This window comes from Engraulis encrasicolus, chromosome 22 (assembly GCF_034702125.1).
Source record: "Engraulis encrasicolus isolate BLACKSEA-1 chromosome 22, IST_EnEncr_1.0, whole genome shotgun sequence".
Taxonomy (NCBI): Eukaryota; Metazoa; Chordata; class Actinopteri; order Clupeiformes; family Engraulidae; genus Engraulis; species Engraulis encrasicolus.
Window position 1 is genome coordinate 34,694,342 of NC_085878.1, and position 15,000 is coordinate 34,709,341.

Here is a 15,000-nt window from a genome sequence, read left to right on the forward strand (position 1 = left end):
TTTGCGTGTGTGTGTGTGTGTGTGTGTGTGTGTGTGTGTGTGTGTGTGTGTGTGTGTGTGTGTGTGTGTGTGTGTGTGTGTGTGTGTGTGTGCGTGCGTGTGCATGCATGCGCATGTGTGTGTGTGTGTGTGTGCGCGTGTGTGTGTAACGCATTTGTTCCCCTTCCAACTGCTACTCTACTGGCAGGCATAGGCATGGGCAAAGGAATGCTGCAACAACCAACAGCACCGGCATTTCTCATCAAAAGACCAACACAAAAAATAGCATAACGTCACCCTCTGCGGCACCTGTATGATAACTAAGTCCCAGATGACTTCACATCTTGAATTCTTATTCAGGATTATTCCGGGGCCTCTGGGCCTAGTGGCGGCTGGTTGGACTGGCCTGTTGCGATGGGATGCAAAGCTTTGTTTATCATGTGTCATTGTTCAGTGCGTCGCGTCTGACAGATAACATATGCACGTGTCTGGTGCGGCAGGAGAAGTTCCCAAGTTCTTTGACTGACTCTTTATAAATGTCACAGCCTGTGGAGCCGGTCTGAAGTGTTGAGCGATGGTATGCATTAGCAAAATCACACACACACACACACACACACACACACACAGGCATACACAAACACACACACACACACACACACACACACACAGGCATACACAAACACACACACCCACACACACACACAAAGCACGGGTCGGGTCGGGTGCGATGGGAGAGGTTCAGCAACAGATGCGTGTCCCGGGCCGGCGCCCTCTCCGACATTGTCACACCCCCACCACGAGCGAGCACACTTTTTTGTTGCTAAGGGAGACCATAGTTGATTCTGAAATGGAGTGTGCTGGGTAATCTAATTCGATATGCAGAACACACTAAAGAGTGGGGGGTGCTATCACTGGCAGCTGCTCTCCAGAGAGAAGACCACCACCCACCCACTCACCCCACCCTGTCAAAAAAGCACATTCACCCCCTTCCTCTTCCTCCGCCCGCCCCCCACTTTCCAACACTTCCTCATTTGACAACACTGTTGCCTGATGAGGCTCAAACAGAGACTGTCGGGAGTCTGTCGGGCCTACTTCCTTTTAGCGTATCGAATACTGAGCTCTCCCTCTCACTATGACTAATCTTTGTTGACATGGCACATGAACGTGAAGCACAATAAAAAAGTGTGCACACTTACGAAAAAAAAGCAAAGAAAGGGAAAGAATATGGCCAATTACTGGAGGTACATGTACAGGACAAACAAGGAGCAGATGCCGAACAAATTGAGGCGGTTTAACGGTGAAAGGGATTGGCGTGTGAGGGGGGTGTCTGGGGTACAGGCAGAGGTGGAGGGTGGAGGGGTACATGTAGTTAGGGGGTAGCTGCCTCTGATTGTAGAATGGTTCACTGCTTTTATTGGGGCTAATGAAGGGTGCGGGGGTGGGGGGGGGGGGTAAAGGGGGGTCCGATGGTGAGGAGGGAAAAGCGGGATCCCAAACTACGCGCCTTTTAAGATCACGCGAGGAACCATAATAAGCACTCAATCACGATTTTACGACTCCTTCAGGAAGCAGGGGAGCCCAGGAAGGAGGGTGTGTGTGTGTGTGTGTGTGTGTGTGTGTGTGTGTGTGTGTGTGTGTGTGTGTGTGTGTGTGTGTGTGTGTGTGTGTGTGTGTGTGTGTGTGTGTGTGTGTGTGCAAGCGCGTGTGTGTGTGCCTGTCTATATGTGTGTTAGGAACTGGGGATGTCGATGATATGAAGCCTGTTCTCAGGTTTGGACTCAGGTTTGAAATGTTTGTAAATGCTTGTGAAGTTTGAAATGCTCCAGATACACTTGGTGTTTAAACGCAATCATTGATGGAAGAAGAGAGATGTGTGCATAGTTGCCTCAATTTCAGCGCACTGCACTGGGCCCTTGGAAAGCACATTAAAGTGATTGACTAATCTTATTTGACAAAAAAAATCTATTCAGTATCGTAAAAACCGACAGTTCACTTTTTCAATGTAAAACATTCAACGACTCCATAACATTATATGAACACACACACACTCCCCATGAGATGCTGACAGTTCAACGAGTCTACAACATAAACTACACATGTTGTAAGTATATAATCATGCTTTAAAGAGGACATTTATGCATGTCTGCGTAAATGTGCATGACAGAAAGCGGACAAATCAACATGAATGCGTGTGAGTGTGTGCATGTGTGCGTGCAGGCTTGAGTGTGTTGTTGATGTGTGTCACTGTGTCAGAGTGCATTGGCGGAGTAGGGTAGGATGGGGCCGCCGAATGGGAATGGAGGTTTATGGGTAATTTGATTGAGCCGGGCTTCAGAGGGGGCTGGGAACACAAAAGCTGCCACGCAAGCCAATCACACCACAGCAGCACCATTGGTCTGTCAGTAATCAGTCCCAGGTCACAATTAACTATGGCGCTAGCTATGAGGGCCAGCTCTGCTACTGAGGGGAAGGGGAGCAGGAACGCTTATTAAGTCAGTCAGCTTCCCTTTCCGCCATGATAAAATATCACCCTGACAGCAGACAACTAAAAAGGGGGGAGGTGGGGGGTAAAGAGACTGGGCCGGGAGGGACCTGGGACCTCCAGAAGTGAGTTGGAGCGTTTGTTCTGTCTGCTTTCATGAAAGGGGGGGATGAAGGGGGTGTCTGGCACAATTCATATCAACAAAACAAACGCACATGTAACATGTTCAATCAAAAGAATATGGCAAAATAATGCAAAAGCCAACCATTTTTCATCAACTGCAAGGTATACCAGAGTGTATGTGATCACTTAGCTAAGCTTCGGTTAGCCAGTTAAGTTAAAAATCTAAATTGTGACCTCCCAAATGCAGCTTTGATGCCTAGCCTCATTATTCACGGTTGTTGGCACACATGCTAGCCAGGTGGCTAATTAGTGCGAGGTAAACTTGCTCCAGTGATTTGTTGACATGCCATTAACAAGCAGTGCTGTCGGAGGAAGAAAAAAGAAAAAGAAAACCTGGTGAGCTCTGCATTGTGACTTTGCCCTCCGGGTAGGTAGGGGTGGCGCCCTGGGCCACGTTTGTTTATCATCATATTGAACCAGTCTTCATAGAATACGGTGGCAATGTTTTGTGAACACAGGTGCTCACCCCTCCAAAAGCTCTCCCAGTGCAACAGTGTGGGTCCCGCAACTTTGCGGCAGGAAGCCCCCGTCACAGCACAACAATGGATTGACAGGCCTAATTAAAGGAGGACAGAGCTTGTTTTTGTCCTTTGGAGGCCAGTCCCTTGGTGTCCGTTGGGACTTGGGGTGTGTGTGGATGAGGCTGGATTTTGGGGTGTCTCCTGTGTGTTTTGGGGGAGCTCCTGGGAGAGACAGTGGCCCTATGGGGGTCCATGCCTCGAGCCCAGTCAAGCAGCATGATCAGAAGCATGCTTAGCCGTCCGTGGGCATTCAGGCTGACCCAATCAGATGAAAAGGAGCCTTGGAGACCCCCCAACACACACACACGCACACACATACACATACACACACACACACACACACACACACACACACACACACACACACACACACACACACACACACACACACACACACACACACACACACACACACACACACACACACTCACCCCCGAGTCCCCTCCTTGGGAAGAGGGAACTCTTCTGTCCCTGTCCATTACTGCCATTATGGTTTTCTAGTAGGAGCAAGGATAACTGTCAAGAAGTGTATCGTCCAAGCCACAACTTACTAATCATGCCGTTAACCATAAGATCTGAGGCTGCATCTATCACTACTTCCTCCTGTCTACCTACCGCCCATCCCTCTCCTGTTACAAGTGTCCAACCCCCAACCCGCTTTGCTTGGCTTTGCTTTGCTTCCTACAATTTCATCCTCGTCAGGAGTGCACCTGGCTTTAGATACTACTGATAGCCGCCCCATAAACGCAACCCCCTACCCCAAAAACACACTCCTTTCCCGGGCAGACAAGCGACAGCTGCATGGGCTGCAGCGTGTAATATCAAGCAGAGAGGTGCTCCAAAGGCCCTGCAGCAACAGGGGAAAACAAGCAAGTAGTCCCCACAGACCACGGTGTCGTAAAGCAATCAGCACTTCATGATGTGAGCAAACAATGCCTTTCGCTTTATCACTCATTGATAATAGACCGGATAGATAATGCCTCATTTCTGGTGGTAGCCTAAAGGCTCAATGGGAGGTCCAAAACAGTGTTACAATTTTCAAAAGGGAAATGAACTGGTCAGTCCATCCCAGCCCAGCCCTGCTGTAACCCCCTCCAAGCAAACGCAGACTTTAGTTCAAACATCACACTGGTCTGTAATTAACACCCACACCAAAGCTTGACTGAACCATGGACCCTTCCTTCTCTCCCTTCCCAACTTCCCCAACTTTCATTTAAAAGTTGTCCTCACACAGACTTCGGAGGGAAACGGAGATGGGGGTGGGGTTAAGCCAACTCAATGCATAGAAGAAGCGCTACTGCTCTAGTAAACTCAACTGCCCCCGATACAGCTTCCGACCACTTGCTGATCCGTTGCTTTACCAAAGAGTAAACATGTAAAGGACACAAGACCTGTGCACAGTTCAATGCTAGCTGAGATTCAACAAAAAAAAAACTACCGGAAAAAAGACAAAGTCTGAAGAAAACACAGAACACAACAGGAAAACAAGAAGCTAGAACTTCCTCATCCCAATTCCTTATCCCTCATTCCTTATCTCAATAAAGACGTAAAGGACACAGGGTGCACAGTTCAATAGCTAGCTGAGATTCAACAAAAAACTACCGGAAAAAGACAAAGTCTGAAGAAAACACAGAAGAACACAGCAGGAAAACAAGATGCTAGAACTTCCTCATGCCCCCCCTCCCCAACTGAATGTAGCCGGTGCATGCCATCAACAACACAAGATGAGGTCCAAGAAACCCATCATCCACAGCGCTAGCTCTACTCCATGAAGCTTGCAGCTCTACCCTATACTAGCACCAGACAGAGGCCGCCGGGTCCACTACTGTCCTACCTCTCCGTGGCCGTGGCTGCTGGGGGCTTGCTCCTGTTCGGGTAAGGCTGCGTTCGCCCCGTGCGCTGGGCAAGGAGCTGCAGCGGTCATCCTGTGATCTGCACTGGGGACGACTGGGAGCACACTGAGCCACTGGCGCCCGCTTGCCCCCCGCTCCCCGCCTCCCCTCTCCTCTCATCCACACCTCCTCCCACCTCCCCTCTATTCACAGGCAAATGCTAGTCCAAATACCAGATGGGCCAGCCCCAGCAACTGGGGCTAGCTGAGGAGGGAGGGAGGGAGGGAGATGGGTGGAGAAGGAGGGCGGGAGGGATGGAGAGAGAGGGAAAAGAGAAGGAATGGGGGGGATGGGAAAGGGTGTCTGTGGCCGACACTACAAAGCCACTTGCTTTAAGTGAAGGGTGGGGGGTTGGCCTAGTCCCTTTGGGGATGGGGGGAATGAGAGAAAGCAAAACTTGGCACCGGAGTGCTACCTGGACTCTCTGAACCCAATAAGCTGAGAGGATGTGTGAGTTCTGTGCTGCAGTAGCAAGCAACAGTAGCAGCAGAGGCACTGATGGATGAGCTGGAAGAGCCCAGCAAGCCAGCCCATTGTCTGCTGTTTCACAGTGCACAGTACAGTACAGTACAGTACAGTGTAGTGTAGTGTAGTGGGCTGGCTGATAAATGGGCTCAGGGAATAATGGGCCCCATTAGTGCTTGAAATTTTGAAATCCCTCTGGCTCTGGCTTTCAAACTTCAGCGTCGGGAGGCAAACAACCAGCGAGAGCTTCCAGCCACATGCCAGGCAAATCCTGTGGGAGACACCAATACAAGAGCCAAGGAAGAGAGAGGGAGAGAGAGAGACAGAGACAGAAAGACAGAGAGACAGAGAGAAAAGAGCGAGAAAGGACGAGACAGAACAGAGAAAAGGGCAGAATGCAGAAGGAAAGTATTTGTGACGGGGGAAGTGGAGTGGGAAGCTTTCTTGGTATGATTCCATTTTCGGAGGCATTGTCACCCGGGAATGCTAGCTGGGACATTCAGATGCTAATTCTTCCCCGTTGGTTGGCTGCTGAGAAGGAGAGTGTGGCAGAGGCACTGCCAGTGGTCACTGGTCACCACCGCGTGTATCCTTGGAGACACTGGGTATCGATGTCACCTACCGATCAATACACAGCCACTCGCCGGCTGTTGCACTCGCACCCCCACCCAGGCACTCCATATCAATATGTCACAGAGAGAGAGAGAGAGAGAGAGAGAGAGAGAGAGAGAGAGAGAGAGAGAGAGAGAGAGAGAGGAAAGAGAGAGAGAGAGAGAGAGAGAGAGAGAGAGAGAGAGAGAGAGAATGGTATGTTTTCATTAGGTTACTACATTATTGTTACTATTGATACTTACTGTTATTATATGTCTGTACTTCGATGCTTTGGCAATACGAACGCCTGTTTTGTCATGCCAATAAAGCACTGTTGGGGAGAGAGAGAGAGAGAGAGAGAGGACCCACAGACGTGCTTACCATCTCTGTCTGCTCTGAGAAGCAGACAGAGCAAAGGCTATTTATGCCAACGCTAGTGTGAGAAAGAAGTCTTGGGTATACATCATGAGAAAAATAACTTGACAAATGTGGTCTGGACAAGACTTTCAGGGGGTTAAATTCCTGAGTGAAGGGGCTGAGGTGCTTGGCAATCATTAATAATGAGCTTGGCACAGGGACCTTCAGCATTGAGGTGCTGTAACCCCTCCTCCCCTTCCTCATTTTATCAATGTATGACTTGGCTTCCTCCAAGAAAACACTCAGACCCCTCTTTCAATAAACCCATTCAAGTGTAGCACAAACAACTCTCACAGAATTCACAGCCAGTTATGACAGCATATGTAGCTCATTCAAGACCTATGTCATTGAGAAAAGACGGCTGTATTTCACATACATTAATGGGAGCTCTGTGCTGAGTTTATGTTATTTTTACTGAATATTTCTGTCAGTAGGACTTTCCATCAGATACAACAGTACTCTTGAAACATTTCCCGAAGGTTTAGAGCTGCCAAGTTACTTTTTGACAAAGACAGTTGTGGAAAAATAGCACCTTTGAAGTTAATGGTTCCAAAGCTCAGAGCACAGAGCTCAGAGTGTTTTGTGCAGAGCAGAGTCATGTATTAACCGCAGGCTACAGTGCAGTCCTGCCCTGAAAAGCAGGTCCTACACCAAGCGCTCAGCCTGACAATATGCAGGTCCAGTAGGGCACGACTGTGGCGTGTCACAGACCCTTTGTCCTCAAATCAACTCCATGAGGAATCATTACAGATGATTCACCCCCCTTCATCAACACCCCCCCCCCCTCGCCACCCCTTTTTCTATTGTACCTCTATTGAGGCCATCTGGAGCAGTGAGTGGGTCAGTGGAGGAGGCACAGGACAGGACAGGACAGTGAGGGTACGGCTGAGCCCGGGGAGGGTACCCAGCCCTTTGCCCCCGGGGCTGGAAGGCAGGCAGGCAGGCATCCTCACTGCATGGTCACCGCATGGTCTCAACAAAGAGCCCCCTCCGACGCTCGACAAAACACTGTCACTTTCTCTTATTTGACTCCGCTGGGCACGATTAGCTGCGGGGCTTTCTCTCCGCAGACATGTCGATAACGACACATTTGGCACAGGATATGTGTCAACGAATCTTACGGATGCCCTTGTGTATGTGGGCCCGGGGCTGACATTCAAGAACAATAGTCTGTTTTCCTTTTTTTTTTTTTTTTTAAACTGGTCAACTGTGCTTTCTCATAAATTTCAGGAATAAATAATGTTCAGCTCAAACAGAATCTCAAATTTAGCTGCGTTTACAGAAGCCATTATCAAAACGTTACTGAATATTCATAGTCGTAAAGTAATTTATCATCCTAAAGCCCACATGGTTGTCAATGCAGAGAGCTGTCAATTAACCGATACATAAATATCCATCCCCCTACAAGTCACTCCTTTTATGTGGGGTCTCTGGTTGCCAGGCGTTATGCCCCAACTGCTGCATTCTAATTTTGTATTGGGTTAGGCTGTCACTGGTGACAAATTAAGCGCCTGTCTTTGGACTCCTGATCTCCATGGCTGTCTGTGGTTAAACACATACCCACCCACTCACACCCAACCCAACCCTACACACAGACGCACGCACTCATACAGTACACACAAGCATGCACGCACACATGCAGGCACACACACACACACACACACACACACACACAAGCATGTGTGCACGCAGGCACACACACACACAAGCATGTATGCACGCACACGCACACACAGACACACACACACACACAAAAGCATGCATGCACGTGTGTGCATGCACACACACACACACACACATACACACACACACACACACACACACACACACACACACACACGCACACGCACGCATGCGCACAAACGCACATGCACACGCACACGCACACACATACACACACACACACACACACACACACACACACACACGCGTGCCGTCAACCCAAAGGGAACAGTGTGGCCTAGAAGGCCTCATCTGCTGCCGCTATGACACATCAGACTAAGAATAATCACAGTGCATAAAACCAGCACACAAACACTACACAAGCAAAATGGCATCCTATTGAAACGCTTGAATTGCCCCACATATGGAAGAGACTGGCTTACCTCTGACATGTTCAGAAAATCTGACTTGGGAAAAGCAGGAGCGCACACGTCGACCATTTGTGAAACCAACAACCAAATAGCAAAAGACAAACTCAACCCATTCTCACCAAGAATAAAAGCACATGCATAGTAGCTTTAGTTGTATGCCACCACGCTGCATGAATGACAACCCCCGCACCATTCCACGTACCTAAATCCTGAAAGAATTAGCATTCTTAACCCTTGCGCATTACCATAGGCAAACAAAGCGCTGTCATTATGCTGGCAACGCATGATGCCGGAGCATGTGCCTAATCTGAGGGCGGACCTGTTGGGTCTCGGTGCTAATAAGCAGGGTTACCGAGGGAGGGCTGCCGACTCCACACACATGCAGCCACAACGCGTGTCAATGGGGTCTGAAACGCACGGGACATGGGACACGGCGGCCCATTGTTATTCTGCCGACCCCTTAAATATCTGCTCACACATAAACATGGTTGTTCAATATGCCAACAGATGGCGGAAGAGGCTTGAGGCTGAGGTTGCTGTGTGCCACATACAAGTAGCCCAGGAGTGAGGGGGGGAGGGGTGCTGCAAAAAACTTATATGGAGCAATGTGCGTGTTTATATATGTGTTTTTGCGTGTGTGTGTGCGTGTGTGTGTGTGCGCGCGTGTGTGTGTGTGTGTGTGTGTCTGTGTTTATTTGCATGTGTGTGTGTGCGTTTCTATACATGTGTAATATGTGTGTGTGGGGGGTGTGTGTGTGTGTGTGTTTATATGTGAGTGTGCGCTTGTGTGTGTGCATGCGTGTGTGCGCGTGTGTGTTACTGTGTACATACCCGCATGTGTATGTGTGGCATTCGCGTGTTTATATGGGTGTTGAGGGGGTGAGCTGGGGGCTGCATGCTAGTATGGGGAGTGGCAGGGTATTAGGGGGTGAGCGGGCGGGCCAGAGCCGCATCAGATAGATCTATAATTATGCTAATTTTAAAATCTGACACTGGTCAATCCTTCCCAGCTGTCCCAGCAAGATAGGTAGGTAAGGGGAGGGACTGCCGGACAGAGAAGGACAGACCTTCAGGGCACTGACCAGCCTGTCGGGCTTAGAATGGGCCCTCGGCATAGTTTTGTATTTAAAAAAAAAAAAAGTCAAAGTTCACAAGTGAGGAAACATCAGCACACCAAAAAGTAAAGAGGAGAATCGTAAAAAAGCAGTGCCGTGCTCCTCCTTCTGATAGCTGATGACAGAGGGTTTTTTTGGGGTTTTTTGGGTGCCATCAGGACACTGCAGCACCAAGGGCACTGACCAGCTTGTGGGGCTTTTTAAAAGGAGTGCTAGACAAACATAGTTTTCATGTACTAAATGATTCAAATGATCAGGTAGTATCATAAACACAATGTCACAACAGGACCAAATGTTGTTATCACCTCAAAAAACCCAGACATCTTTATTCAAATATCTGTCTTGAGATTTTGTTGTATCAATCTTTCTCTGAACAATTTTTCTTTAAACATTGACATGTAAAGTTGATGGCCAAAACATACCACATGCTAAAATGAAACATATTAAAAGTCTACAATCCAGATATAAATGAATAACTCAAAATTTTGACACGCTCACACAACTCATATCGTGTCGATCTGTAATGTTTTCAATTAGGAGGCCCTAAAATTGAGTTTCCAGATGTCTCGTTGGACATGTCTCGCGGAGTGAAAGCTCAGAAGGAGAAAAAGTGAGCCAAGACGGAGAAGCGAAGAGAAAAGAAAATCAATGAAGTAATCAATACACAAAATCAGGGAGCTGTTGAAGCAATTTCAACATCGCTCTTTTTTTCTGTCTCTCCTCACACATGCTGTGCTTTCTTTCTCTCTGTGTCTCTAACATGCGCCAATGTCGTTATTCAAACTGCTGGCCACACAATGAGCATTTATCTTGGGCCTGAGAAAAATACTCTGTGTGGACAATGCGGAAATAACACCCACCATACAGTTCAGCCTTAAGAAATGTGATTTTCTTTTACAACCAGATGATCACTTCCAGCATTTTTATCTCTACTCCAAAGAGTCCAGATATTTCACTGGTTGGGAATGGCAGGGCGCATCTGTCATTGACCGGTGCGAGTGTGCCAGTACCATATAAGAGGACAATGGTGGCACAGAGAAAGCAAACGCCTGCTCTAATTTTAGAGCGATCCATTGTCAGACATCACTGTGAGGTCACCCTTGTGCAGGGGCTGCATTCAGACAGACCCAGTATCCCAGTGACACACTGCTGGTAGCACACTTTAGCTGGCCACTGGCCACCCTCAGTCCAGTCGCTCACAATCCAGCTTTCTGTGAAGCGGGCCCTACGTCAAGCAGGGGTGCCATCCGGCCTTTTCCCACTCATAAATCACGGAGACAAGCCATCTTTTAACACTTTGAGGAGTACCATCACAAATATGTGTTTAGAATTTTGCCCAATTTTTGAGTTCTCATGATGATGTCATAAGGACTTTGCTAAATTTTTAACACAGACTTCTATGGGAGCTGTAGAGTGTTCAAGTAAAATTCTAGAAGAACCTGGGGAAGGTCCTTGCTCCTCAAACCCACTTCACTTGAAGCCTTTGGATGTTATGTACTTATGTAACACACTTCCAGAGGCATATACAGATTAACATTGGTGTGCAAGCAGAACAGCATTTACAGATAAGCAAAAACTTTCCTCTTCACCTTCTTCCTTGCTGCCAAAAGGAATTCACAAATAAACATGTCTGTGAGTTAATCCATATATTGTCTCCAAATATCTGTAATCTGAACTCATTAAACAGCAAATAAACGTTTAACCTTCTTCTTACCTGACAGGTGACGGGTTTACACCCAGATGATGATATTCTTCACGTGTGATAAAACTTGCTATTCCAGTTTATTCTGCCCTTTTGCTAGCCTGAGAACGCTAACTTCTGTCTAAACCCTGCAATCATAGCCGTCGCAAACTGTAATGAAACCTGACACGATCAGCCAGGACCAAGACCTGCCATGTATTTTGCCCCCAGGTTAGTCAACATTTAACACACACACGTGATGTTAATATTTTCACACAACACACACACACATAGTCACAAACACACAGACAGACAGACAGACAGAGAGACGGACAGACAGAGAGACAGACATGTACTGTACACATACACACAGATACACAGACAGACAGACAGACAGACAGACACACAGACATGTACTGTACACACACACACAGACATACACAGACAGACAGAAAGACAGATACACAGACAGACAGACAGACAGACAGACAGACAGACAGACAAACAGACAGCCAGCCATGTACTTTACACACACACACACACACACACACACACACACACACACACACACACACACACACACACACACACACACACACACACACACACACACACACACACACACACACACACACAAAAGTGTAAGAGAGAGAGAGAGAGAGGCAGAGAAAGAGACGGAGAAAGACAGAGACAAAGGCAAAAGACAGAGACAGATATCAAGAGAGTTACCAGCAGAAGTGTGCGCGACTAAAAAGACAAAGGCACTCACCTTGTCAAAGAATTCGTAGAGCTTGACGGTCTTGTCTATTTTGTGTCGGGTGTCCTCGACGCGCTGCGAGAAGTCCTGCAGGTGCACCCAGAAGGAGCGCACCTTCACCTCGTACACCTGCAGCTCGGCCGACGACACGTCCTCCCAGCGCTCCAGCCTCTTGAGCAAGGCCTCCCCACCCTTACAGTGCTCCTGCGCAACACAACGCAATAACAACACCCACACCACCACCACCGGCACGCAGGCCCAGACACACAGGCAGACAAGACAGACAGACAGACATGGAGGCAGATCACGAGGATTAGCAGAATGCCATAACAACATGTGCATCCACCCACTCAGAACTGGTGGTGGTGAAAGACTGCTGCTTTGTTGTGCTACCTGCACATCTATACTTTTTGAATTATTTATTAATTTCCTTTAATTTAAAAGCATTATTTTTGTACTGGTCTTAATTTAAAAGGAAACTTAACTAGGAATGCACACCAGAATTGTATCCCAGTGACAATTCTGGCATTCATTACTCAATCATAATTGCATAGCGTTATCCTTAACAGTACAAATCCAGCTAATGTACCACAGCAAGACTTGGATCTTTCCGAGATGTTAAGAAATCTAACAACAACATAAAACTTAACAAGACAGGGAAAAGGTGGCTGAAATAGATAAGGTAGGATAAGATAAGAATAGGTAAGAATAGGTAAGGGTGACGTCTGCACACTGTTAAAAATTTAAATGGCGTACATATGCGGCGGAGTAGAAGTCTCGGAAGAGCGTCTGCTTCTTCCGCAGCTGCTCCAGAGAGTCCTCGAGTTCCCCCAGCGTCTTCAGACGACTCTCCCCCACCTCACTGATCCAGTGGCTCACCTGATCAACACACACGTCGTTAACACACACACACACACACGCACACACACACAAATACACATATGCAAACACAAGCAAGCACGCACACAAAAACACACGCACACAGACACAATCATGTAAGTGCAGTGCGCACAGAAGCAAACGTTCACACACTCACACACACACACACACACACACACACACAAGCTGTCAGTCTTCAGACCTCCCCTCCCTTCTCTTATTTCAGGATCCCCCCTTGATTACAGTACCTGCCTGCCCAGCTGTCTGCAATTTGGATCTGTTGGCACATAACTGAACTGACATTAAAGGACCTTTCTGAATGTGTGACACAAGTCGATCTTATGCGTGCCATTCTTACATTCGTGTATTCATTCAAAAGGTATGAACTAAATTTCTTCTACGCTTCCGTGCCAACATTTCTGAACACGTTTCTTTGCCTACGGGGGAAATCTTTCATATCACGAGCTATGTAGGGCGCATAAATCTCTAAGGCATTTTGGCATTCCAAAATTAAGAAACGTGATTAAATGACAACTCAAATAGGTTAGTAGGTGAAGCTAAAGGCTGGGACTCACAAAACAACCCTACGCCCAGCCCTGTAGTGATTTTCTTTTTTAAAGTACAATATCAAATGCTAGGAAATGTAATAAGATATAGAAGTATTGTATGTGTGTTGAATGTGTTCATAAACTGAAATGAATCTTTTGACAGTTTCCCCCTGGTCTTTCCAACACTTCACTCAGTGCAGAGCTACTAAAAAATTTAATATTCTTCCCACTCACCTAAAAAATATTACAAGTTTTCAGGAAATTACCTGAGGTCCCACCATTCTGCCCTCTGTAGGGCCACCCAACAGTCAGCTTTGCCATGGTAAATAAACACCAGCAATTCAAAAGGGCCCTATGTCTACATTTTGCCTGGGGCCCCCAAAATGGTTAGAACCGCTGCTGACCCCATCCTCCTTATCTCCTTATCTGAAGTTCCAGGAAATGCCATGAGATCTGCTGCAAGTGTATGGACTGCATTCATAAAACTGAAATGAATATTTTGACATATATCCCCCCCTGGCTTGGTTCCGGAAAGGGGGATGGAGTGGTGCATTTGCATCCACACTTTTGGGATCCCCAAATGAGGACTTCTCAACTTTTACTGAAGACAAATGAGTGGAGTTCAGCAGCAGGAACAAGAAAAAGAATGCACCACCACTTTAAAACTCATTACGGCGCCCTTGCTCACGCCCATCCCGTCCTGTCCCTACCCCCTACCCCTATCCCCCATTATCCTCACCTCACAGGCCCTGCCGTGGCCAACCGGTAGAGTACCATGCGGCCGACCAGGGTTCGATTTCCAGCCCGGGTCATTTGCCGACCCCTCCCCATCTCTCTCCCCATTCACTTCCTCTCCACCTCTCATATGCCTCTTTTCCACTGCCAGTTTTCTGGTAGGCCTACAGCTCGACACCTTGTGACTCGGCTGCCACTTTTTGCTTTATGATTGAGCTGTGTCGTGCCTATTCGAAAAGCAAAAAGGGGCGGCCGAGTTGCGCTGTGTCGAGCTGCAGGCCTTCCAGAAAACTGGCAGTGGAAAAGAGCCTATACTGTCCTGTCAATAAAGTTGAAAAAGACCAATAATAATAATAGTAATAAAAACCTCACCTCGCTGAAGCCCTCCTCCAGGCTCTTGAACTCCATGACGAACTCAAGCTCCTGGGTGCACTTGTTGGACAGCATCACCAGTCGGTGCACCAGCTCGTCCACCTGGTTGTACAGGCCGCCCACTGTCTCAATGCCATCTCTGCAACACAGCCAGGCACCACAACGTATTACTTTACTGTACTTTACCTTACTGTTAGGAAGCCCACTGTCTCGATGCCATCCCTGCAGCAACAGCAACAGCAACAGCACACAGCACAGCCAGGCACCACCACGGATGATGTTAGAAAACA

At 47.8% G+C, this 15,000-nt stretch overlaps 1 protein-coding gene across 2 annotated transcripts in view; it reads right to left on the reverse strand.

The window, feature by feature from the left end:
- plekhg4 (pleckstrin homology domain containing, family G (with RhoGef domain) member 4) overlaps positions 1-15,000 on the reverse strand; it is a 93,711-nt gene that overhangs the window by 25,445 nt on the left and 53,266 nt on the right. For both annotated transcript variants that reach the window (XM_063188621.1, XM_063188620.1), the window contains exons 12-14: positions 14,706-14,849; positions 12,933-13,050; positions 12,189-12,380 (exon numbers count right to left, since the gene is read on the reverse strand). In XM_063188621.1, coding sequence (XP_063044691.1) covers positions 12,189-12,380; positions 12,933-13,050; positions 14,706-14,849 — 454 coding nt within the window. The remainder of the gene's footprint in view (positions 1-12,188; positions 12,381-12,932; positions 13,051-14,705; positions 14,850-15,000) is intronic.